A 26,996-nucleotide genomic window follows, 5' to 3' on the forward strand; every position below is an offset into this window, starting at 1 on the left:
ATAATAAGAATAAAACCGGATGGACCACCTTGACACTGACTTTGGTCATGACAACGCCACACCTGGCCCAGTTGACCCTGCAAAGTCCCCCTCACTAACATCTGGGGACTTGTGCCAAAATTGGGAGAGCTGTCCCACAGACTAGTCAAGCAACAGCCTGACATAGTCATACTCCCAGAATCATATCTTTCAGCCAATGTCCCAAACTCCTCCATCACCATCCCTGGGTATGTCCTGTCCCACCAGCAGGACAGACCCACCGGAGATGGCGGCACAGTGGTATACAGTCAGGAGGGAGTGGCCCTGCGAGTCCTCAACATCGACTCCGGACCCCATGAAGTCTCATGGCTTCAGGTCAAGCATGGGCAAGGAAACCTACTGATTACCACCAACTGCCCTCCCTCAGCTGATGAATCAGTACTCCTCCATGTTGAACACCACTTGGAAGAAGCACTGAGAGTTTCAAGGGCACAGGATATACTCTAGGTGGGGGAACTTCAATGTCCATCACCAAGAGTGGCTCGGCAGCACCACTGCTGGCCGAGTCCTAAAGGACATAACTATCAGACTGGGCCTGCGGCAGGTGGTGAGAGAACCATCACGAGGGAAAAACCTACTTGACTTCATCCTCACCAATTTAGCTGAAGATGTTTGTGATTTTGTTGGTCTCTAGATTAGATATTGTTTTAGACAATTTCATCAGGAACACCAACTTAAAAGTGCACCATGTCAGAACTGGCACTGCTGAAAGTCCTCTGAGGGGTGATACCAGCAACAGAAAGTTGTCAAGTATTCTCTTCATTATTGGAACCAGAGATGTGGGAGGTAATTTTAACCCCCAACAACTGGTGGGTTTGGTTCGAGTGGGATGTTAAAATTTTTATATCCTCAAACCCGAACCCAAACCATCTCGAACCCGCCCACTTTCAGTTTTAACGAGGATGGGACAGGACGGGCAACCAACCTGCTCCCAGGAGGCGGGTCAGTCATTTAAACATTTTAACAAGGCTGCATGCCTCAGATATTATCTCTCTTCCAGCTCAAAGCTGGCCGGCCGGGTTTCCCGGGCCTCGGGGAAACCCGGCTGCTAAAGGGAAGCAAGGACGACTGCGTGGAAGCGGTAAGTTCTCATCCAGCACTGCTTGTGGGCCAGGAGGAGCAGGAGTGCTTCACCCTAGTCCCTGAAGCTAACCTCGCAATCGGACACCTCCCCACCCCCCCCCCCACGGCGATCTGACCCCTTGCGCGTGATCGGACCTCCCCCCCTCGCGTGATCGGATCCTGTGATCACTGACCCCCTACCCCTGCGATCACCGACCCCCCTATCTCTGCCCCCGATCTCTCTCCGACCCCCTGCGATCACCGCCCAACCCTCCAAACCACACTGTACCCACCCCTTGCACCACCGCCCCCCAACCCCGTCCCCTCACGATCTCTATCCCAAGGAGATGAAAACCTACCTGCTCCTGGGCTACAGCCTCTTCTGGAGCATTCCCCGTCCAACAGGGCGCAAAGTCTGTCAATCAAGCTGGCTTCCGGAACCTGCTATAAAAAAACATGCATGCTGTGGTGTTAAAACTTGGGAAACCCGGACTTCGAAACATCGTCCCCCATGCCCGGCTTGGAAATCCCTCCCCAGTAAATATCGGGCCATAGTTTCCAACTTTTGTTTCACGACATTACAACTCATAACTAAAGAGAGGAAACAATATACATATCAGTATTTTACCAGATGTTGAAGAGAGTTTATCATGGTGCTTAAGGCTGTTGCAGTTTATGGAGGTGAAAGAACATTACCTAATTGTTTTTCTTTCCCACTGCTGATCAGTGGAGTTAGAGATAGTTGCATAGTAATACCTGATAGCTATCTTTTTAATACCTTACTAGTGGATCTTCTGTGACATTTTTCATTGAAATTTGGATGATATGCTGTTTTATGAAGATAAGGAGGATTATATGATCTATTGGATAATGTATAGTACTGATTATTTTAGTAAATGGGAATAAAGGAAATGTTGGTCAAATACATTTGATTAATTCAAATAAAGAAATTATGTAGGAATTCAAAATATGTCATTGTGAACATTTTTTAAAAACTAATTGACCTCCCATGGCATTGCGTTTGGCGAGTTAACACCAAGCCTAGTCTTCAGGTGAAGCAGGGTTAGAGGGAGGGGCTTAATTGGACCAGGGCACAAAGACATAACCCAAGATCATGCATTCTGGGGTTGAAAATCTGCAGCCCCTGTAAATTCAGTGTGAGTCTGCTGGAACGATCAGAAACTAGGCAGATGCCCAGTTACACTTGGTTTGGACCTGGTGCTGAAGATTCCGGATGGCCTTGTGGTGGCAGATGCTCTGCTGACCTCTTACAAGGCCACTGATGTAAGGAATGGGCTAGGGACTCTGAAAACTGGAGTTCCCATGGTCAGGGCCTGCTCAGCGATCTGGCTAATGATCATGGTTTTTATATCTCCTTTTCTCAATATATCAACTTGCCAATCTCAGCTGGCTGACCAACTGGCAGTTCTGGATCTCCCCTGGGGATCTAGGCCACGAACCTGATCTGGACCCCACCCCACCCCCCCCCCCCCCCCCCCCCCGCAAAGATTTTAAAAAAAACTTGTTTTCTTAAATGACTTTGAGGCGGCTGCAGGGGCACCAATATTTTCTTCTGGGGTACTTGGCCTGGGACTATCCAAAATTTCCAGCCTCATTGGTGGGTGGATGTCCCAGTTTTGCCCCATGCCCACTGAAATCATGCAACTTACATGACCTCCCCGACTCCACAAACATTGGTGGGGTCAGGTGCATTTCAGCATTTGTTGCTGAGAGGAGCCTCTCCATGGATTTTCAAGGCCTGTCTTCTAATTTTCATATTTCCACTTGTGCTCAGACTTACCATCCCATGGATTTTTGGAGCCAACATTTGTAAATCAGAGTTGATGAGTAAGGCCACTGATAAGTGATTTTCATAAACCATGGAATATGATCTATAACACAATTAAAATTTTTAGAAAATCCCATTTAATAAAGCAATATTTGACTTTGTCACCTTAAACTAGTAATCCTAATTATAAGCGGATGATGAAATCCGGGAGGATTGTTAATTGAATCTACAAAGTCAAACTACTCATAATTAGGCTTGAAAATAAATAGCCAGGATGTTTGCTATTTTACATGGGACCTAAGTAGCAACGAGTCTGTAGCGCTCTCTTAATAAAGAGTAAGATTTAAAGTTTGTAATCAACTAAATCCTAAAACAACAACAACTTGCATTTATATAGCGCCTTTAACGTAGTAAAACGTCCCCAGGCGCTTCACAGGAGCGTTATCAAACAGAATTTGACACCGAGCCACATAAGGAGATATTAGGGCAGGTGACAAGGAAAGTTTTAAGGAGCATCTTAAGGGAGGAAAGAGAGGTAGAGAGGAGGAGAGGTTTATGGGGGGAATTCCAGGGTTTAGAGCCTAGGCAGCTGAAAGCACAGCTGCCAATGGTGGAGCGAATAAAATCGGGGATGCGCAAGAGGCGAGAATTGGAGGAGCGTAGAGATCTCGGAGGGTTATAGGGCTGGAGGAGGTTACAGAGATAGAGGGGCGAGGCCATGGAGGGATTTGAAAACAGGATGAGAATTTTAAAATTTTAAGATTTGGATATAAAATTTTCTCTCTTTTTGCAACAACTTCAAACATCCTGCCAGAGAAACTGTTTAAGCAGAAGAAAACCAGTGATGTGTGTGATGCAGTGTTTCCTGTGATGGAACATTACTTTAATTAGAAAAGTGCATGCTGTCGGCTATTATTACCCAGGCGAGTTACTAAGTGCCCTCACAGATGTTTTTGCTTACAGCATTGTTCTCAGCAGGGTTGTTCCCCAGTCTCTCTTATATGATGGACTTGTGAGGAAGAGATTAAAATCTATACCAGTGGTTCAATAATATGAGAATGAAATGGTGGACAAAATAGTGTGAATGACGTAAGAAAACTACTAGGCACTTGGTCTGAGTATTAAACAAGGCTTTAATCAACTGTTTTTCAACATGGAGATCTAGTTGTGTCTTTCACTAGTTCCTGTTAAAGAATGCCCTGAGCAAGCTGGGCCCATGCCCGAGTATATATACTCTCCCTGGACAGCGCCACCAGCAGGCCACCCAGTATTACTTCATAAGTCATTTCCACATGAATGACAAGATTCATGTCAGTGAATATGTTAAGTATTTTGCTTGCTGAGGCTTACTGAACTGATATGGATCTTTTAAAGAATGCTCAATGTATATTAGATAAAATCTATAGAAAGTGCTCATTCAAAATGTCTCCTTTTTCCACCAATTTTGCTCCTTCCTTGCACCTCTCCTGAAGGTGTTGACTCCTTGTTGGGGTGCAGCTCCACAGATACTGGTTGCCTTTCAGTACTTTGCCTGTATAATCCTTCTTTGCATGTGAGCTCAGATAGTGAATGTCTGCAGACTATTTGACCATTGGGGTATCACAATTAAGCCTAGTTCTGTTTTCACCCCATGCCTACATATGCAGACTTCTAGTAGTTACTGCATAGTAATCAGAATTAGGAATCCCCGGCCAATTTTGACTCCTTAAATGAGGGTTGCAGAGGCTAACTCTGATGCCTGTATTGTCTCTCTGGCGTAGATCAGCTAACTCAGTACAGACTGAGGATCAAACCTGGGATCTTTCTGGTCCGTATGGTTCAGCTATTCATTGCGAGTAATCGGCGGCCCCCAATACACACTTTCACTATTGACTTTTCTCTGAATTGAAATAGCTTCTGCCCATTCCTGATTGGTATTTTGCAGCCAAATATTACACATCGATAAAAAAGACCAACTAGCAGGTTTTGTGGTCATAGATAGTTTGTCACACCCAGTGTGCACTTTTGTGAAGCCAAATAATACACAGAATAATTCTGTACTGCACTTTCAGCAGAACCTCTGACACATGCACCAACAAAAATCATACAAAAGCCCCAAACTATCAAAGCCTATTTTATTAATATCTATAAATAGATTTGAAGTTTACCACACTGTGTTTGTCCCGTATAGCACATGTGGTATGTTAGATAAAACCTCTGTTTTTTAAGTGCACACACATGTTTTCCACTGCTAACATCCATGGAACTTGACGACTGGACTGTTGTATGAGAAGGGATTGAGTAAACTAGGCCTGTATTCTCTTGAATTCAGAAGAATGAGAGGGGATCTCATTGAAGCATACAAAATTATTACAGGGCTCGATAGGGTGGATGCTGGGAGAATGTTTCCCTTGGCTGGGGAGTCTAGAACCAGGGGCCACAGCCTCAGGATAAAGGGTAGGCCATTCAGGTCTTCACACAGAGGGTGGTGAATCTTTGGAATTCTCTACCCCAGAGGGCTGTGGAGGCTCAGTCATTGATTATATTCAAAACAAGTCGATAGATTTCTGACTAGTAAGGGCATCAAGGGATATGGCGATAGGGCCGGTGAATGGAGTTGAGGCAGAAGATCAGCCATGATCTCATTGAATGGTCGAGCAGGCTCGAAGGGCCGAATGGCCTACTCCTGCTCCTATTTCTTATGTTCTTATGTTGACATTAAAAGGAGCAGAATACCACGGCAAGAAGACAGGCAGCATCAGCTGGTAATCTTCGTACCAGTTCAAGCTTTCCACCCTGTGAAAAATGATTTTATTAGCACCAATGTTCTGATGTTACTTTTAACGTCCTTTGCATCAACTTACACTGGGGCTGTGTGTACAGTACAAGAAAGCAACCTGTCCTTAATGGAGCAGCAGTGCATGCAAACACTCAGACCATTTAGGGAGATGTTTGCTGACCTGTGCCACCTACTGAACGATGAGTTGCTGGAGCAAGGGTAACATTTCACCAGTGGTTTCCTGATCTGCCACCATAACCATTGCGCTGTTTTTATGGGGTTTCTGCTGAAGTCACAGCGGGAGATCGAAGGAACCCCTGCGGAAATTCTGGCCAAATCTTCAGTCTGCATTGCTTCCTTGTGGTAGTCAAGATAAAGACAGCTCTCAGTTTCAATGCTACTGGTAGTTTTCGGACCCAGCAGAAGATATCACAGGGCTAAGCTGGCATTCAAAACACAGAGCCATAAATCAGGTGTCTAATGTGCTGTTTGGCCAGGAACACAGGTGCATCAACTTTTTCCAGGCTATAAAATACAAATTTGTGTTTATTAAGAAGCTTATATTGAAATACAAATAGATAAACAGATTGGAAAGCACTACTTAACTTTCACTGACACATTAAGTAGCTTTCCGCACCCAATATAGTAAGCTTTTCAGAGGTCTTGCAATCCTTTTGTTTTCAGAGCTGTCGTTCTTGAATTCTCAAGAGTAGATGCACAGATATATTTTATAAGTCATTTGTACAATCCGTGACAAGGTAGGTATGCATCCACACACCCATGTGGGATTGCCAGCCCCCCATCTCAGAGGCTTCTATTAGAAGAGTTTTGAAGCTGATTAAGTCAATTATAAAGGAAGGTGCACAGAGTTAGCCTGTGTAGTTGAGTCAGGGATAGTAATTTTGAATCCAGTGAGAACTTATGCCACTTATATCCTGTTGTGCCAAATCAAGCATAGGGCAACCCGATTCACTCATACTATTTAAAACACAAGGCATGAATAACAGTGAATAACACTTCTTTCCCATATAGCATCTCTCTCTCTCTATTTTCTAAGTATTATAAGAACATAAGAAGTAGGAGCAGAAGTAGGCCATACGGCCCCTCGGGCCTGCTCCGCCATTCAATAGGATCATGGCTGATCCGAATCTAGACTCACGTCCACTTCCCTGTTCTCTCCCCGTAACCCCTAATTCCCTTATCTGCTAGGAAACTGTCTATCTCCATTTTAAATTTATTTAATGTTGCAGCTTCCACAGCTCTCTGGGGTAGCAAATTCCATAGATTTACTACCCTCTGAGTGAAGAAGTTTCTCCTCATCTCAGTTTTGAAAGCGCAGCCCCTTATTCTTAGATTATGCCCCCTAGTTCTAGCCTCACCCATCAGTGGAAACATCCTCCCCGCATCCACCCGATCAAGCCCCCTCACAATCTTATATGTTTCGATAAGATCGCCTCTCATTCTTCTGAACTCCAATGAGTAGAGTCCCAACCTACTCAACCTTTCCTCATACATCAACCCCCTCATCTCCGGAATCAACCGAGTGAACCTTCTCTGAACCGCCTCGAGAGCAAGTATATCTTTTCTTAAATATGGAAACCAAAACTGCACGCAGTATTCCAGGTGTGGCCTCACCAATACCCTGTATAACTGCAGCAAGACTTCCCTGTTTTTATACTCCATCCCCCTTGCAATAAAAGCCAAGATTCCATTGGCCTTCCTGATCACCTGCTGCACCTGCATACTAGCTTTTTGTGCTTCATGCACCAGGACCCCCAGATCCCTTTGCCTGACTTTATTGGAAATTCTGTGCTTTCATTACAAATACGAATTGAATACCTTGCCTGTTCTAGGCCAAGCTGACTTACAATAGCAGACCTAGAACTGGTACAATTCCAGGAGAAGACCCTGCTCGCCTGGGAGGCTCATCAAGTTGACTTAATTAGCGTCAAAACTCTTCTAAGAATAGAAGTTAGGTTGCGTTTTCTCCATGTGTGGGAGTCTGCAATAATTGTAGCCAATTTACACATTAATTTCAACTGTCACTCCATATTTACACCACTTTGTGATAGCATAAAGGGAATTCAGAAGAAACTTCTTTACCCAGAGAGTGGTGAGAATGTGGAACTCGCTACCACAGGGATTGGTTGAAGCGAATAGTATAGATGTGTGGTGATTATTCTTGTTTTGTAAGAAGTATTGTGATTGGTTGCCTGTTTCCTGCCTTGAGATATATGCTGTAAACTCATTGGTAGTTGATGTCATGTGATTTGTGGTGGCCATCTTAAATTCAGTTCTCTACAGCCTTGGTTGGGACTGGGTGTTGAAGATGTGCTGCTGGGTTTTTAAGGTTAATAAAGCCTAGATTTAGAAAGGCAAATCTACTCTTTATTTCAAGATGCATTTAAGGGACGATTAGATAAACATACGAGTGAGAAGGGAATAGAGGGGTATGGTGATAGATTTAGATGAGGAAAGACAGAAGAATGCTCAAGTGGAGCATAAACGCCAGCATCGACTGGGTGGGACGAATGGCCTGTTTCTGTGCTGTATATCCTATGTAATGTAATCTAGTAGGACATTCACAGACTATGCAGGTTGCTACAGATGACCTCACAATCCGTTGACCCTTTTAAGTTCTAGTGTTGAGTTACCTTTGTCCTTTTATCCAAATCATTGAACCTCTTCTTGCTCTCATCCACGGTCTACGAGTGGAGGCTGGGGACACAGCGCTCACTCGTTGCAGAACTCATGCCAGGCATGCTAGTGCCTGATGTTTGGGGTATTAATTCCAACTGAGCTGAAAAGAGCCTTTGTCTTTTCCAGGTCCATATCTACATGTTTGGACAGAGCTTTTCTTGTATATTGCTGAGACATAATAGTGCCAGATTTGGACTCTGCAGCTGGCCTAACATTGCCGGGGGTGGCGGGGGAGGGAGGGTGGAGGGAAATCCCTATACATTTTGACTATCATTTGCCAACTCAGGTCAAAATTTTATTATCTTACAAACTGTACTCTATTCTATTGTTTTGACATACATCTGTCATCTGCAGAGAATGGAACAAATCCTGTCATTGTAATACTCTGAATAATAATCAAACATCATTTCCTTTAAGTCATTTTTCATAAGTGCTCTGCCTCATGTATCTCACATGGGAAAACACTAGCTCTGTAAGGGGTAAATAGCAAATATTTTAAGGAGTTTCAGTTCTCATCAACAGCTTTTAATAAATGGTATTTGAATCAGTAAAACCACATAGAAAGAATCTTGTAATCCTATTGGCTGAAAGAATAACTATTAATATAAGTCTACACTTGTGCAACAAACTTAAATGCCCCGAGCTTTACAGTTACATCATGATCCCTCTACTGAGGGCCACGAGGAACCATGTGGCATGTTTTATGCTGGAATAGAAGCTTCAAGCTAATGAAACTACTCAACTATACCTCATATATTTTGATCACTTCTTTGTTCCTTATTCTACTGTAAACGATGCTTCAACTTATTGAGACATTTACTGAGCTATTCTAAGATCAGAACCAGTACCAAAGGGATTCAACTCGATCAATTCAAATGGACTGCTCCTAAAAATAGCTTTTTCAATATCAGATCAGCTTTTGAAGCATATACATCTATAAAACTGATTTTCTGTCAGTTTTTTAAGTTGGTATTAATTGAGAGTATTTTGCAGTAGGTGCATTCAAATCTGATCTTCTGATCAGATGGCTTATGGTTGGCACTCCAATTAGCTAGTTAAAATTAAAAACTGATTTAATATTTTGGGTCCAACGGGGAATACCTGCTGAAAAGGCACAACAAGTGGTAAATGAGCAGTATTCCTGATAGTGATTTCAAACCAGAAAAGTTGTCTGTGGTATATATATTATTAACCTGCATGGTAACAGTAGCGTAGTGGTAATGTCATCTGGGCTAGTAATTCAGAGGCCTGGACTAATGATCCAGAGACATGAGTTCAGATCCCACCACGGCAGCTGGGGAATTTAAATTCAGTTAATTAAATAAATCTGGAATAAAAAGCTAGTATCAGTAATGGTAACCATCTAACTATCGGATTGTCATAAAAACCCATCTGGTTCACTAATGTCCTTTTAGGGAAGGAAATCTGCCGCCCTTACCTGGTCTGACTCCAGACACACAGCAATGTGGTTGACTCTTAACTGCCCTTTGAAATGGCCTAGCAAGTCACTCAGTTGTTACAAAACACAATAATAAAAATGAAACCGGACCGACCACCCGGAATCGACCTCGGCACCAGTTATGGACACGGCAACAGCACACCCAGCCAGTCGACCCTGCAAAGTTCTGGGTCAAAATCCTGGAACTCCCTCCCTAACAGCACTGTGGGAATACCGTCACCACACGGACTGCAGCGGTTCAAGAAGGCGGCTCACCACCACCTTCTCAAGGGCAATTAGGGACGGACAATAAATGCTGGCCTTGCCAGTGACGCCCACGTCCCATAAACAAATAAAAAGAATTTTTTAAAAACTGCTCATTACTCTTTTTAAAAAATAGTTTCTCCACTAGGAGCTTCTGCTTTGTATTAATGTAAACATTTTAATATTTAAAATGAGGTAGAATCTGCTACTGCAGTATTTGCTAAGTACAAACATTTCATTTGCCATGTACTTCGATTTTTATTGGAAAATTAATAAATCTATTTCCACTTTTCTTTGAAGGAGCCAGTGAATGGACATCCTCCTTTATTAAACGACATACAGCTGATTGCTATGGAAGAATCTAAAGGTTCACTAGCTACAGAGAAGAAAGCTCTTAAGGTACGTCGAAGACAATCATCATTCAGTTCATTCTTTGATTGGTTGAGCATTCCCAGTGGCTCAGTGGGTAAATGCACCTTAAGACATCATCACAGAATCACAGAAACCCCACAGTGCAGATAGAGGCCATTTCGGCCCATCGAGCCTGCACCGACACATATCCCACCCGATCCCCGTAACCCTTACACCAACACATATCCCACCCTATCCCCGTAACCCCACATATTTTAATCCCCCTAACACTAAGGGTCAATTTATCATAGCCAATCAACCTAACCTGCACATCTTTGGACTGCACATCATACCCATGTTCGAACAGAAAATGCTGGAAATACTCAGCAGGTCAGGCAGCATCTGTGGAGAGAGAAACAGTTAATGCTTCAGGTCGATGACCTTTTGTCAGAACAGAAGGTGTCAAGTTCAATTCCTCATCTAGTAGGTTTCAGCCACAGCAGTAGACAGGGTGCTATAATTTGTCTTAGTGGCCCTGGGCTAGAGAGGGGAAAAAATAGCAGGAGCTCCCATTCTAAATTGCTGTTCAATTACTCTTGGTAGCAAGTACAAATATGAGGATATTGAGTGAGGAGAGGATTGGGCTCAGCTGCAATGCCTTCCTCAGTTGAATAGCCTACTGACACTTCTGATTAGGCTTACACATGAAGAACGATGACTAAGGTAAGGTACTGGAGGAGCATCACCACCAGTGGATCCATACCCCAGCAAGAATCATCACTATCAGGGAAAAAATTGGCAAAAACAAACCTGTAATATCTGATGTAGTAAAATCAAATTTATACAATACATGTAGCATCTGGACCTAGTGATTTACACTGCATTAACTTGCATTTAAATAGAGTCTTTAACATAAAAATGTTCCTACAAATATAAATTAACAGAGAAATGGACACTGAGCTATGGGTGGAGAGATTAAGAGGGGCCTGGTTGAAAAGATGGGTTTTGAGAAAGCGTTTATAAGAGAGAGAAGTGGAGAGATGAATTGGTTTAGGAAGGGAGTTCCAGGAAGTGGAGCCAACACAGCTGAAGGCTCTTCAGCTGATGTGGAGCAAATAGACGATGGGGGAGAGGGAAGGATGCATTGAAAACCAGAGTCAGAGGACGGGAGAATGCGGGTTGGGGGGTCGGGGAGGCTGTATGTGGCTCAAGACGTAATATGCGGCAAGGCCAGGGAGAGATTTGAGATGAAGACATGGGGGTTTAATTTTAAAATATGCTAGGGGACAAGAAGCCAGTATAGGTCAGAAAGGACTGGATTGCTGAAAGCATAGAATCATAGAAATTTACGGCACAGAAGAGGGCCACTTGGCCCATCATGTCTGTGCTGGCCGAGAAAGAGCTATGCAGCCTAATCCCACTGTCCAGCTCTTGGTCCGTAGCCTTGCAGATTATGACACTTCAGGTGCATATCCAAGTATCTTTTCAATGCGATGAGGGTTTCTGCCTCTCGCACCCTTTCAGGCAGTGAGTTCCAGGAGATTTAATAGTGGTTTCTAAGATTATGATAAAGGTTTTGGTAGGGTGAAGAAGAAAAGACAGTGACAAAGGGGTCATGAATTAAAAATTGTCAGGAGAGACTTTAGGAAACCTTTCTTTACGCAGTGAGTTCCTATTGCATGGAATGCTTTGCCATAGAGTGTAATTGAGGCAGAGACTATTGTATCTTTTAAGGGAAGAATAGATAAACATTTGAAGTAAAGGAATACACAGGAATATGCAGAGAGAGCAAGACCACTGCTTTAGATTAGTTTTGGATTGCTCTATCAAAGAGCCAATACAGACACAATGAGCCTATGATATAAACTTCTGTGGTTCTGTATATTTGTCCATCTGAGACTTGATTAAAACCACATGATGTTCCCTTCTCTTACAGCTTGCTTCTAGCAGCATTAAAATACATTCAATTAAAGCCGCAGCCACTTGGTAAACATACATTATGTGGGTTTGCAGGACATGAGCAGAACAGCTGCATAAAGTATTTTTTGCATTTCACTTGGTCTGGTTGTCAGGAAAGTTCTCCAGCTTTATAGGACTTTTTTATTTCACCGATGATATCTCTCAAGTGAGTGTCCCAGCCTCCTAATAAGTACAGTGGTGGTATTGGTGATTCATGCTTTATGATTCCATTGATCTCACCCAGATCGCATAGCAACTGGCCAGGTTTTTAAAAAAAGGACCACAAGCTTAAGAAAAGTCATGTCCTAAACTCCAATGACAGTGTCTGTGGTTCAGTCAACTTGCATGAGATAGCAAGCCTTGTCTGTGCATCTGCCCACAGCTGCAAACATATCTGCCTCCATGATCAACTCAGTGTGGTGCGTGTTTGGCAAAGGGATGTGGTATGTAATTGGTCTGTTACTGAACCCCGTTGACTTGGAACGGTCGGATTTGTGTCAAATATGTTCTCTGCGCTTTCATTGTAAACCTCTCCTTCAGTTGAGACACCTCCAGCATAAGCTGTGTGGAACTGTCAACAATTGCACATTTATTTTCATATTATTGCAGTTGCTTCTTGTAATTTAAATCATATAAATAATGCCCTCCAGGTGTCTGAACTAAATGGCATTTGTGAAGCCCTATGTAAGCACCCGATAACAGAGTCTTCAACTTCTTCCAGGAAAAATGTCAAATATAGAAAAGTATATTTAATAACAGCCTGTAAATATAAACGAATCATCAAGTGCAACAGAGCCTTCAGGACTTTGCCTTGTGCATCTAACTTTCCCCTCCCACCACCCTAAGGATGGGAGGAGCCACAACCCCACTTTCCCACAGCTCAGTTCATCATGATTGTTTCAGTCGAGGGTGAGACTAAGGATGTGAAGGCCTTAGAGATTTACAAAATGGTTCCAGGGATGAGGGACTTCAGTTACGTGGGTAGACTAGAGAAGCTGGGGTTGTTCTCCTTAGAGCAGAGAAGGTTGAGAGGAGATTTGATAGAGGTGTTCAAAATCATGAGAGGTCTAGACAGAGTAGATAGAGAGAAACTGTTCCCATTGTCGGAATGGTCGAGAACCAGAGGACAGCGATTTAAGGTGATTGGCAGAAGAACCAAAGGCGACATGAGGAAAAACTTTTTTACGCAGCGAGTAGTTAGGATCTGGAATGCACTGCCTGAGAGGGTGGTGGAGGCAGACTCCATCGTGGCTTTCAAAATTGGGAATTGGATAAGCACCTGAAGGAAAAAAAATTACAGGGCTACGGGGAAAGAGCAGGGGAGTGGGACTAGCTGAGCTGAGCCAGAGAGCTGGCACGGGCTCGACCAGCCGAATGGCCTCCTTCTGTGCTGTAACCATTCTATGATTCTATTCAGATCCAGACAATTTGAGTCAGTGGCACATCAAGCCCCTTCTTCCTATGAACCATGTATAGTCTGCTCCATAATCCCAGCCCATTTAATCTGAGGAATTGTTCTGCAAATTTCTCGCTGCCCTCTATATAAAGCCCAAGAAAGCAAAACTCCAGAATGTCTATTCAATCTTACATCACACATTTTTTGACCAGTTATCTTCCTTGACTTGACATTTCCATGATCCGCACAGTTCAGCTATCACATGGCAAACAATGACCTCGATCCATCCTCATAACTCCTGAATCACCAGGTATTCTTGCAGCTGTTGTTTAAACTAGTTACTCAACACATTAACTGCTTCAGATTCCACTTCTTTACAAAGCTTTCGGTTGCCATATCTATGTTCAATATGTTAATTATTTTAAATACTTATTATTAGACATGCATTAGAGCTAAAAGTGGGTGTAAATTGATGGGTGGAGTGGCACAGTTCCAAACACTTCATTGTAAAAATTTACACAGTAACTCCAGAAAGACAGCCCTGATAATTTACAGCATCTGCATTTTGATGGCTTGACAATGGAAAATTAGCATTAAGCCACTGTGTACCTTGTCATTTGGGTTCATACTTCAGCCAAATTCCAGATTAAAAAGGGCCCAGAGACAACCTACTAGAAATATGTCACAGCCATTTGCAGCCCATTAGTATCTGATCTTGATATGAAAATAACAGGCAGCCACAAGCAGGAAGTTTAATCAAACAATGTTTTTTTTTCTATGTATGTGTGTTTGTGTTTGAAAACTCTGTGTTCTCCTCCTCCTGTGGTTAAATAAAGCATTCTGAACATTACAGAACTCTGAAGGCATTGTTTCTATTCTTTCGTAGGCCAAGAAGAAAAAGCAACGATTAGATGAGAGATCAAAGGAACAAAGTGTTTCAGGAAATAGAGAAAGAAATGAGGAGGAAGCTGGTGAGTTTGAAAACCACAAGTAAATGGGATCCTGAAATTGTGAATGTTCAGTTAAGGGAGGAACATTTTCTGTGGCATGGATTCATTTCCTTTCCCTTTACTTCATCAGTCAATAGATCAAAGAACTGTTTTCTGCTGAATTGTGAACAAAATACTTGTAAAAGACCAGTAACACCCCATCCTGACTTGGAAGTATGTCGCCGTTCCTTCATCATCGCTGGGTCAAAATCCTGGAACACCCTACCTAAAGTACTGTGGGAGTACCTTCACCACACAGACTGCAGCAGTTCAAGAAGATGGCTCACCACCACTTTCTCAAGGGCAACTAGGGATGGGCAATAAATGCTGGACCTGCCAGCGCGCCCACATCGCATTAACCAATAAAAAAGAAAAAAGTTTGGGAATGAGGGAGAGCACATGATGATTTCGATGATGTATGATGCCATCACCAATGCTAGCTATGTTGTGAGCAATGTTCCCTGTAATTTTTTTTTTCGTGGGCGGCCTCGTTAAGTGGCTGCACGGCCCATTCAAATCTTCATGCACACGTGGTTATTCCCATTGAAAAACCAGTGAATGGCCTGCGCAGGACCTTCAGACCGCCGGCAATGTTGGTTGAGAGGTTAATTAAAATTAACTAAGAAGTAAAATAAAGTAAGCAGATGCTCGCACATATGGGATTATTCTCAGTTAGAACATAATAACAAAAGAAATAGGAGCAGGAGTACCGCCATTCGGTAAGATCATGGCTGATCTTCTACCTCATCTCCACTTTCCTGCACTATTCCCATATCCCTTGATTCCCTTAATACAGTATTCAAAAATCTATCGATCTCTATCTTGAATATACTCAATGACTGAGCCTCCACAGCCCACTGGGGTAGAGAATTCCAAAGTATCACCATCCCCTGAGTGAAGACATTTCTCCTCATCTCAGTCCCCTTATTCTGAGATTGTGACCCCCGGTTCTAGACTCCCCAGCCAGGGGAAACATCCTCCCTGCATCTACCCTGTCAAGTCCTGTAAGAATTGTATGGGGAAAAAATTCAGCTGGTTTGCGCCTCCCGTTAGCGCCTTAAGAGGGCGCTAATGGGGCGCAATGCAACTCGCGCCCGGGCGCGGCGATATTTGCGCCTCGCGAAATGGACCGGACATTTTGCGCTGGCGCTAAACAATACCGCCCGATCTCCTGCGCACGCAGATCTTGACGTCATTCGAGAGTGCAACGCCCTTGTGACGCCCTGGGATGGAAATTGAGTGGCGCCCCCCTCCTTTCCGCCTGGCGCAACCAGCGACAGGTTGACTGGAACGCTTCCCAGTCGCTGTGGTGCTGGAGGTCACTATTTAAAGGGGCCTCTTCCTGGCTTTTGTGTGGTAGCCATTTGTGCACCACTCGTTCTGAGAGAGAAAGAGAGATTTTGAGAGAGAGAAAGAGAGACTTCTGCATTGAGTCAACACTGTCTGAGGTAGTTTTGGCTTCTGACCATAACTTTGCAGGTACTTTGGTTTTCGACCTTCATAACTTTGATTGCCTAGATACTATGGGGGCTGCAATGGTCATCGTCCTGCTCCATCACATTCGGAGAGCACAGAGACGCAGAGAGAGAGTGGCAATCATGGCCAGACTGAGGAGGGCCAACAGGCCTCTGTACAGGAGACCTTACCCTCCCAGGGTTTTTCGCCAACAGTTCTCCTACATTAATATGTCTGAGGAGCAGTGTTTGCGAAGGCTGCGCTTCAGCAAGGAGGTGGTCACTGAGCTCTGCCACCTGCTTCAGCCAGATCTGCAGCCTCAACTGAGGAGCAGGACATCTCTGTCGGTGGCAGTGAAGATAACAGTGGCTCTCAACTTTTATGCCACCGGCTCATTTCAATCAGCTACTGGGGACATCGCCAATATCTCCCAGTTCGCGGTGCATTGCTGCATCCGTCAGGTCACAAATGCCCTCTTTAAAAGGAGATGAGAGTACATCTCTTTCCCCATGACCCCAGACAAGCAGCAAGAACGCGCAACGGGCTTTGCGATGATAGCGGGCTTCCCCATGGTGCAGGGCGCCATTGACTGCACGCATGTGGCTTTGCGTGCACCGCAAGAGAATGCCGAGGATTTCCGCAACCGAAAGGGCTTCCATTCCTTAAACGTTCAGTTCGTCTGTGACCACAGACAGCTGATACTCGCTGTCAATTCCCACTTTCCTGGCAGCAGCCATGATGCCTTCATCCTGCGCCAGACTTCTGTGGCAGACCTTTTCCAGGCACCGCATCACCCAGGTGGTTGGCTTCTCAGGGACAAGGGATATCCTCTGCACCTGGCTGATGACACTGCTCCGTATGCCCAACACACCTGCTGAGCTGCGATACAACGAGAGCCATCAAGCTACCAGGAACATTGTTGAGCACACAATCTGCGTGCTCAAGCAACGGTTCCGCTGTCTGGACCGTTCTGGAGGAGCCCTTCAGTACTCGCCTGAGCGAGTCCCCCACTTCGTTGTTGTGTGCTGCATGCTGCATAACCTTGCAATCCTCAGGACCCAGCCAATGCCACCAGACATTGGAGCACCACCAGAGGAGGAAGAAGAGGAGGAGGAAGATGAGGAGGATGATCATCAGCAGCACCAAGGTAGGAGGGAGGCACACAATGTACAAAGTGGAACAGCCATCCGTCAAAGGCTCATAGCAAGTCGCTTCTAGGCCCCTTCTGAGGAAATGGCTTCTGCCATTCAAACAACCTGAATGAAACCATCCCGAAACCCCTAAGCCGGTCAAGGCAACAATGATTGCAAAGACCAAACATGTACATTTTGAATACAGAAACTTATTTATTTTACAAACGCTGTGTGTCTCATTTCCGCAGGACAAACTAATAGAAAGAAACACAAAAAAAAAGTCATTAACATAACTGGCTCTCACAACCTGGAGACAATATCCAAAGCAGTTTTAAAAAATTTGACCACGAACCTCGGCCTTTAATAAAACAATGAACAACATTTTGTCACACCTCCTACTTTTTGCCCTTCGAGGGTGATCTCCTTCCCTTGTGAAATTCCCCTCTTCCCACCCTGCAGCTCCTCTGTAATGGGACCCCAGTGGCTGCAGCAAGGCTGGTGGAAGGCTGCTGAGTGTCAGAAACTGAGACTGCAGATGCCCTTGAAGGACGGCCTCGACCAGCTCTGGGCCTGGAGGGCCCGGCTGCAGACTGCACCAACTCTGCATGGGCGGCAGCAGTCTGTCCTACAGGCGGTGGCAACTGCAGTGGAGAAGTGCCAGTGGTGGCAGCAGGAATGCTGTCATCTTGAGAGAGGACAGCACCTCCCTGCTCGACCGACACACTGGCACTCCCACAGGGCAGCACTTCAGCATCCGGAGCAATCTGCTGGAGCACAGATTGCTGGCCTGCTGCGGCACGGTGAGAGCCCCGGGGAAATGTGTCCGAACCAGCAAGGATGGCAGCAGTCAGTGCTCGCGTGGCCTCAATCTGAGTCTGCATGAGAGCAGTCAGAGATGGGGTCATGGCAGCCAGTGACTGAATTGCAGCACTAAACATTTGCGTGGCATCCGCCTGTGCTACAGCGAAGTGCTCCACTCTCCTTGCCAGTGATTCAATGGATTCGGGCACCCTTGCCACTGCAGCCATGAGCTCACTGTGCCTGTGCTCCGCCTGGGCGCTCATTTCAGCGAAGACCCGCTCCTCCTCTGCGTCCAGTGCAGCAGGACTCGATGGCATATTCTCCCTCCGGGGAGAAGGCCCCCGAGCTTCCCTACCCCCATCGCGTTGCTGCAGCCCGCTGGGTCCTGGAGCTTCACCCTCATCAGACCCTTCCCCCCTGCTCCCCTCCAGGGAAGGCGTGTTCCCAGTGTGGGCATGGGCTTCCTCGGGAGAGGGTGGCGCTGATGCTCCGGCTTCCTCTTCCTCCTCGCCTTCAGCTTCACTCCCACTGGCAGCTTGAGGGCCTGCCTCCTCACCTGGTGAAACACCATCTGAAAGCAGGGAGGTACAAGAGTGGCTTTAGCGTGAGGACAGGGTGGCATCAAGGGAGGCATGAGTGCAGCGATTTAGTGATTTGTATTGAAAGTGTCAAAGGCTGGTGTTGTGAGGAACAAGCGGAAGGAGAGAGGACAAAAACGTGATGACCTCACCATTGCTGTCCAGAACGGGGTCGGCGTCTCCAGTGGCGACGGGACCAATCACCCGGCTTGCCACAATCCTGTGGACGCGTTCCTCAAGATCGCTGAGGGGTTGCAGCTGAGGCCGCCCTCCACCGGTCCGTTGCTGCTGTCTCCTATTATGAGACAGCTTGGCCTGCAAGAAAAAGGACGGCGTCTGAGTAAATATACAGCCATGGGCTTGCCTGAAATGCCTCCCATAGTTGAATAGCCCTTACTGTATGCAGCCATGGACTTGCCTGAAATGCCTTCCATAGTTGAATAGCCCTCACTGTATGCAGCTATGGTCTTGCCTGAAATGCCTCCCATAGTTGAATAGCCCTTACTGTATGCAGTCATGGTCTTGCCTGAAATGCCTCCCATAGTTGAATAGCCCTTACTGTATGCAAAGTGTGGAATGTGCGTGTGTGTTTGATGAAAGGGCCATAGGTGTTGGATGAGTGTTGGGCATTGGGGCTTTCAAGATCCTCTGGCCATAAAGTGAGGTTGAGATGGAGGGATGGAGAGGTTTTGAAAAAAAGGCACTCACCCTGACGACCCGAGTGAGGTCGTTGAACTTTTTCCTACATTGCAGATGGGTCCTAGGCACCATGCTGCTTGAGGTGACTCTCTGAGCCACCTCCCTCCACACTCTTCTATACTCACGTGGCAAAGGCCTCCTGCCACTCTCTGGGTACAGAGTGGATCTTCTGCGCCCCACCGCAGCAACCAGAGCCTCCAAGGCCCGCTCACAGAAGCGCTGTGCTCGCTCCCTGGCCCTCTCCATAGTGTTTGGCTGCTAGATTTAGTCACAGCTCTGCCCAGGCCGAGATTCAAGGCTCCAATGAGCAGGGTGTGGTTGCAGAGCAAGATCGACCCTCCCCTTTAAGAACTGACCGGCGCCAATGTGTCTGTGTTCAATCGCTAACTGGCAGCACCTGCGCTGCGCCCGCCCTCTGAGGTAGCGCCTCGCACCTCGGCCTTTGCGCCTTAAGAGAGGTGTGTAGCTCCTGATTTAGCGCTCCAATCACCTCCAGGGGCGATAAAAGCCAAGTTTGCCGTCGGAGGCGATAATTAGCGCCAGGTGCTAAACTTTGCGCACGACTGCTAATGGCGCCCCAAACAGGGTTATACTGAATTTCTCCCCCTATATGTTTCAATAAGATCACCTCTCATTCTTCTAAACTCTAGAGAATATAGGCCTAGTCTACTCAATCTCTCCTCATAGGACAATCCCTCCATCCCAGGAATCAGTCTGGTGAACCTTTGTTGCACTCCCTCTATGGCAAGTATATCCTTCCTTAGGTAAGGAGACCAAAACTGTACACAATACTCCAGGTGTGGTCTCACCAGGGCCCTATATAATTGCAGTAAGAAGTCTTTACTCTTATACTCAAATACACTTGTAATAAAGGCCAACATACCATTTGCTTTCCTAATTGCTTGCTGTACCTGCATGTTAACTTTCAGTGATTGGTGTACAAGGACACCCAGGTCCTTCTGAACACCAACATTTCCCAATCTCTCACCATTTAAAAAATACTCTGCTTTTCTATTTTGCCTACCAAAGTGGATAACTTCACATTTCTCCACATTATATTCCATTTGCTATGTTCGTGCCCACTCACTTAGCCTGTCTATATCCCCTTGAAGCCTCCTCCCAGCTTTGTATCTTCAGCAAACTTGGATATATTACATTTGGTCACCTCATCTAAATCATTGATGTAGATTGTGAATAGCTGAGGCCCAAGCACCGATCCTTGCGGTAGCCCACTAGTTACAGCCTGCCAACCCGAAAATGACCCATTTATTCCTACTCTCTGTTCAATCCCATGAGCCCTAATTTTGTTTAATAACCTCTTGTGTGGTACCTTATCGAATGCCTTCTGAAAATCCAAATACACCACATCCACTGGTTCCCCCTTACCTATTCTGCTAGTTACAACCTCAAAAGATTCTAACAGATTTGTCAAACACAATTCCCCTTTCATAAATCCATGTTGACTCTGCCCAATCCTATTATTTTCTAAGTGCCCTGTTACCACGTCCTTAATAATAGATTCTAGCATTTTCCCTACTACTGATGTCAGGCTAACTGGTCTGTAGTTCCCCGTTTTCTCTCTCCCTCCTTTCTGAAATAGTGGGGTTACATTTGCTACCTTCCAATCAGTGGGAACCGTTCTAGAATCTATGAAATTTTGGAAAATGACAATCAATGCATCCACTATCTCTATAGCCAACTCTTTCAAAACCCTAGGATGTAGGCCATCAGGTCCAGGGGATTTATCGACTTTCAGTTATCAAAGACCTGGAAGGGCTTCCTGGTAATAACCACGGAAATGGTTGGATTTGCAGTACCAGTTGATCCACTGCTGCTACTTTTGGGAAACTTCCTTTTATCTACTTGAGGAAGGAAAGTCTAGAGAGGGTACTTTTTTGTCCACAGTATGCCCCCATTTTATAGAAGAAAATAATAGCCGTAGCAGAATTTTGATTGGCGGTTTTCAAAAACTCATCAATTTTCTCACTCCATGAAGACTCTCATGGGCACCTACTTCAAACTGTCCAAGACATGCTTTGAAGCCACCGAACCCCAGGAGACCTGCTGCAGACCATGGATGGAGTTCGCGAAATAGGTTCCCATTCCTCAACCTCATGAAAATCAGCTACTTTTGTCTCATGTGAGATGAGCTCACCATGTGCATAACAGTTATGAAATCAAACTATCTTCCTCAACCAAATCAATCAAAAAGGACTTTCTGCCCTCCCTTTATCACTGACAGTGACTGAAACAATGGCCTATATTGGTCGTGGTCACTTACATATTGCAGTACATCTGTTAGCAGCAGTAGATGAAAATGCTGCCAAGTGTTAGATAGATGTAATTATCAACAGAAGTAACTGTTACTTGGATCAAATGTCTATTCTCTTGTTTTGTTTTTTTTAAATTTATATTTGTTCATGGGATGTGGGCGTCGCTGGCAAGCCAGCATTTATTGCCCATCCCTAATTGCCCTTGAGCAGGTGGTGGTGAGCCGCCTTCTTGAACCGATGCAGTCCATTTGGTGAAGGTACTCCCAACAGTGCTGTTAGGGAGGGAGTTCCAGGATTTTGACCCAGCAACGATGAAGGAACGGTGATGTACTTCCAAATCAGGATGGTGTGTGACTTGGAGGGGAACTTGGAGGTGGCGGTGTTCCCATATGCCTGCTGCCCTTGTCCTTCTAGGTGGTAGAGGTCGCGGGTTTGGGAGGTGCTGCCGAAGAAGCCTTGGCGAGTTGCTGCAGTGCATCTTGTAGATGGCACACACTGCAGCCATGGTACGCCGATGGTGGAGGGAGTGAATGTTTAAGATGGATGATGGGGTGCCAAACACGCGGGCTGCTTTGTCTTGGATGGTATCGAGCTTCTTGAGTGTTGTTGGAGCTGCACTCAACCAGGCAAGGACACTCCTGACTTGTGCCTTGTAGTTGGTGGAAAGGCTTTGGGGAGTCAGGAGGTGAGACACTCGCCGCAGAAATACCCAGCCTCTGACCTGCTCTTGTTGCCACAGTATTTATGTGGCTGGCCCAGTTAAGTTTCTGGTCAATGGTGACCCCCAGGATATTGATAGTGGGGGATTCGGCGATGGTAATGTCGTTGAATGTCAAGGGGTGGTGGTTAGACTCTAGCTTGTTGGAGATAGTCATTGCCTGGCACTTATGTGGCGCGAATGTTACCTGCCACATATCAGCCCAAGCCTGAATGTCGTCCAGGTCTTGCTGCGTGCAGGCATGGACTGCTTCATTATCTGAGGAGTTGCGAATGGCACTGAACACTGTGCAGTCATCAGCGAATATCCACACTTCTGACCTTATGATGGAGGGAATGTCATTGATGAAGCAGCTGAAGATGGTTGGGCCGAGGACACTGCCCTGAGGAACTCCTGCAGCGATGTCCTGGGGCTGTGATGATTGATCTCCAACAACCACAACCATCTTCCTTTCTGCTAGCTATGACTCCAGCCAGTGGAGAGTTTTCCCCCCCTCGATTCTCATTGACTTCAGTTTTACTGGGGCTCCTTGATGCCAGACTCGGTCAAATGCTGCCTTGATGTCACCTCTGGAATTCAGCTCTTTTGTCCATGTTTGGACCAAGGCTGTATTGAGGTCTGGAGCCGAGTGGTCCTGGTGGAACCCAAACTGTTGTTATGACAACAAATCTGTATGCAACAAATCTGTCATATGCAAGTTGGTTTATACGTTTGTAATGCAAGCTTTTTGAATGATCATTTTTTTTGCCTACATCACAACATTCACAGCACATCAATAGTAATTCATTGTGTGAAGTATTGAGATGTTTCAACATGATAAAGTGCTATATTAATGTAAGTTTTATTCTTTTATTATTTTCTAGGAGACTGGGTAACAAAAATCAGCAACCGAGAAAAACGTCAGTTGAGAAAAGAGCGTCAAAGGAAGAAGTGTGACATGACTGGTTTCTTCGATCCTAATTTTCCTTCTTATTCTGATGGAAGCAGGACTGCTTCAAGAACAGCTAAGGACAATAGGGGCTCGGATGATCAAGAAGGTATCACAAAACGCTACCACTGACCTTTTGTTGGCTATGTAGGTTGAAATTTAAAAACATGGGGCATATCTTCAGAGAGGATGTTATTAGACTTTTTCTGCCCCAGTTATTTTCCAGTTATGGCAGTAAAGCCTTCATTTAAATATTTTAATTTACTGTCAGCAGTAAAATTTAGGAGCAGGTGGTGATTAACATCCCAACCCAATTTACATTTAAATAATCACAAAAGCATTATTCTATTAGTGCTTGTGAGGGAACATAATGTACTGAGAACATTCTGAAAATTCCCCCAATTTTTCTTTAAATCAGTTCGATTTTTATTTTTAAATCTGTAGAATTGGCTAACATAAGGACCGTGATCTTTTCAAATGTGTTAGACATTTAGCTGTTAACAATTTGTTTACGGCAAACGTGCATTTTTAAGACACCTGATAATTAGTTCAATTATTGAGTACCTGGTGCTCGAATTTCCACGGGATCTCCCGATCATCCATCGTAACTTCAGCGAAAGATCTGTGGAACTCCGAGAGGAACGGCGTAAATGCTGGTTATGCTGTATCTCCGGGGCTTCCACGAACCTTCCGCCGAAGTTACGGTGGACAATCGGGAGAACCCCTACAGAAATTCAACCCTTTAATAATATTTAAGTTTTCAAACTGCACCTGTAACCTTTTCTTTGTAAATTATTTTTTTAATTATTTTTACTTCTGCGGTTTCCCAACCAGGAAGACAACCTGCTTTTGGACCTCCACAAGTGCCGATCTATTTTTGTTCACTAGGCACTGTGTGACAACGCCCAGGTTGACTGCATTTTCTTTCCCTTCTGTGGAAAACCATTAACTTCCATTTGATGTCTCTACTATGGCATACTTGAGATCAGGAACATAACATCCAAAGTATTACTGACACAAAATGTTATTCTCCAATACATTGTACTACAATGCTGTCAAGCTGGCTGCAGAAAGGAGGCTCCAGATTTTTGAAGCTTCTTAATTTAACATAAAATGAGAGAATGCATCTTTACTGTCATAGATGTGTTTAAAGGTGGTTGAGGTAGGTGGCATTCCAATATAATGTACGAGCTCACACTCATGATTCTCTGCTTGGATGTTAGGTACTATCCCACTGGGAGACGTTTGCTGCCTTGTCCTCTTGGGCTGAAAATGCCAAACTGTATGGGGGCAACAGTAGAAAGTAAATAAAAAACAGAAAATGGCAATGGAGATTTGACCTATTTGCCAGTGCACAAACATTTGGCAGTCTAAAACTGACACTGATGCAAATCCTTTCTTTAACATATGTTGGTTCAGGCATCAATGCAGTAATCTCGGTCTTCCTTCCCCCATATCTTTTAATGATACTACAAAACGTACAAGGTATATATGGATGAGCTTCAATTTCCTCCAGCTAAATATTGGAAAGACTGAAGGCATTGGGCTGGATTTTCATTGAGGAGGCGGATAGGAGGCGGGACTACAACTTTCGGGGTTGTAGTCCCGCCTCCATCGAGTTCTAGCCAACCCACGCGATTTTGACTTGATTGACCTTGCTGAGCCCGCCCAGTGGGCTCAGCAGGCCAATTAAGGGCCACCCGACAACAGGTGATGTCACAGATTGATATTTCATCTGTCAAGACCTTTTGACAGATGAAATATCAGCGTTTGACAGCTGTTTGAAGCTGTCAAACACTGACAATCTGTACTCCAGGTTAATTCCTTCCTCTCAGGATGATTTAGCGATCTCCCCGGAACAGAAAGCTGAATGCTGGAACTTTTGACAGCTCGCGGCCATTCTGCTTTCTGTGTCGGTGAGATGAGGGACTCCCGAGACCTGAAGGAAGGCTGTAAAGGTAAGTACATGTAAGTAAAACTTCTTTAAACACTTTACACACACCAAACACACTTACCTTTGCACTCATGCATCCATCACTCACCTGAACACCGGACATCTCGACCCCTCCAAGCCCTTCATCCCAACGGCCCACCTCGCTAACTTGGCGTGGTTTGGAGCCATCGGGAATCCCACATTTCACCAATGAAAATAGGGATTAGGCTAAAAACTGCCTGTTAACTACCTGTTAACAGGCAGTTAATTGGCACTAATCCCCTTCCCGCCTCGGGGAGGCGGGTCCCAGTGCGGGTCGGGTATCCGCCTCCTTTGAAACTGGCATGGAGGCGGGTTGGGGGTGGGATGGGTTCGTGCCCCCCGATTTTGGGGATTTTAACCCCCCACACGCCTCCAATCCCGCCTCCACGGCCCAATGAAAATCCTGCCCATTGTCTTCATCCCCACCACAAACTCTGTACCCTTGCCAACGATTCTTTCCCCCTCCTTAAGTCACCATCTCAGGTCAAATGTATTCGACCCCGAGCTGAGCTTCCGACCCCGGGTCCTCTTTATCACAAAGACTGCCTACTTCCACATCTAACATCATCACCGCCACCCCTACATAACCCATTTGCTTCTGAAAACCTCATCCATGCCTTTGTTACCTCCAGACTCATCTATTCTTCAGCTCATCCAAAACTTTCCAGGTTGTATCCTATCACTTACCAAGACTCACTCGCTTACCATCCATGTCTTCGCTGACATACATTGCCAACCAGTTCCCCAATGCCTTAAATTTTAAATTTGCGTGCGTATTTTAAAATCCCTTCATGGTCTTGCTCCATCCAATCTCTATAACCTCCTCCAGTACTATAACCTCGCCCCCCAAACTCTTTGTTCCTCGGACTCTGTGCTCGTGTGCAGCCCCTTCCCTTCACCCCGCTATGTGGCTATGTCTTCAGCCACCCCTGCCGCATGCTCTGGACTTCCCCCTTTAAACCCTTCCACCTTTCCACCTCCCTCTGTTCCCTGCAGCCATGATCTTATTGAATGGCGGAACAGGCTCAAGGGGCCGAATGGCCTAATAATGCTCCTATTTCTTACATTCTTAAAGCTCACCTCTTTTACCAAGTTTTTGGTCACCCATCCTAATATCTCCTTGCTTGGCTCGGCATCCATCCATTACGACTCTGAAGCACCTTGGGATGGTCTTCTATGTTAAAGATATTACATGTGAAAGTTTGGTAAATGGAGCTCACTGACTTTGCAATAAGATGTGTTCCTGATGGTAAGGCAAGTGTACTAGGAGGTCCCAGAATTCAGCCCTGTAGCTTCATAAACATCTGTTTGCCTAAAATAACCTTGTAAGACACAGATACTGATATTAGTACAGCGCCAACTAGAAGTAAATTGGAACATAGTTTTTTCATAAGAAAAATATATTTTTTTCATTACCAAAATATAACTTCTTGGCAAACAAGTGAATGGGTTGTACTGAATTTTTTTTCATAATGAGGCTCCATAGTTAGAAAGTAATGGGTTGGAATTCACTGGAGTGGGTAGGCATATATTTAATGTAAGACTCAATTAAGTTACTAAATAGTTAGAAATATTAAAAAATGTTTAGAAAGGTTTTTGGTTAAAAACAAAGCCATGTCTAAGACATAAATTGTTTTAGATCTTTTGCAGATTTATTCGGGTGTTTCAGAGCCTGTTGTGTTAGATTAGAC

The 26,996-nt window shown here is 45.0% G+C and overlaps 1 protein-coding gene across 3 annotated transcripts in view; it reads left to right on the forward strand.

Annotated features, from left to right (window-relative positions):
- LOC147112523 (uncharacterized) overlaps positions 1-26,996 on the forward strand; it is a 100,713-nt gene that overhangs the window by 6,593 nt on the left and 67,124 nt on the right. For all 3 annotated transcript variants that reach the window (XM_085996851.1, XM_085996852.1, XM_085996850.1), the window contains exons 2-4: positions 10,351-10,449; positions 14,643-14,727; positions 23,266-23,439. In XM_085996851.1, the coding sequence (XP_085852977.1) occupies positions 10,351-10,449; positions 14,643-14,727; positions 23,266-23,439 (358 nt within the window). The remainder of the gene's footprint in view (positions 1-10,350; positions 10,450-14,642; positions 14,728-23,265; positions 23,440-26,996) is intronic.

The sequence above is a fragment of the Somniosus microcephalus genome, chromosome 9 (genome assembly GCF_052327205.1).
Source record: "Somniosus microcephalus isolate GS21.2 chromosome 9, FLI_Smic_1.0, whole genome shotgun sequence".
In the NCBI taxonomy this organism is placed as follows: domain Eukaryota; kingdom Metazoa; phylum Chordata; class Chondrichthyes; order Squaliformes; family Somniosidae; genus Somniosus; species Somniosus microcephalus.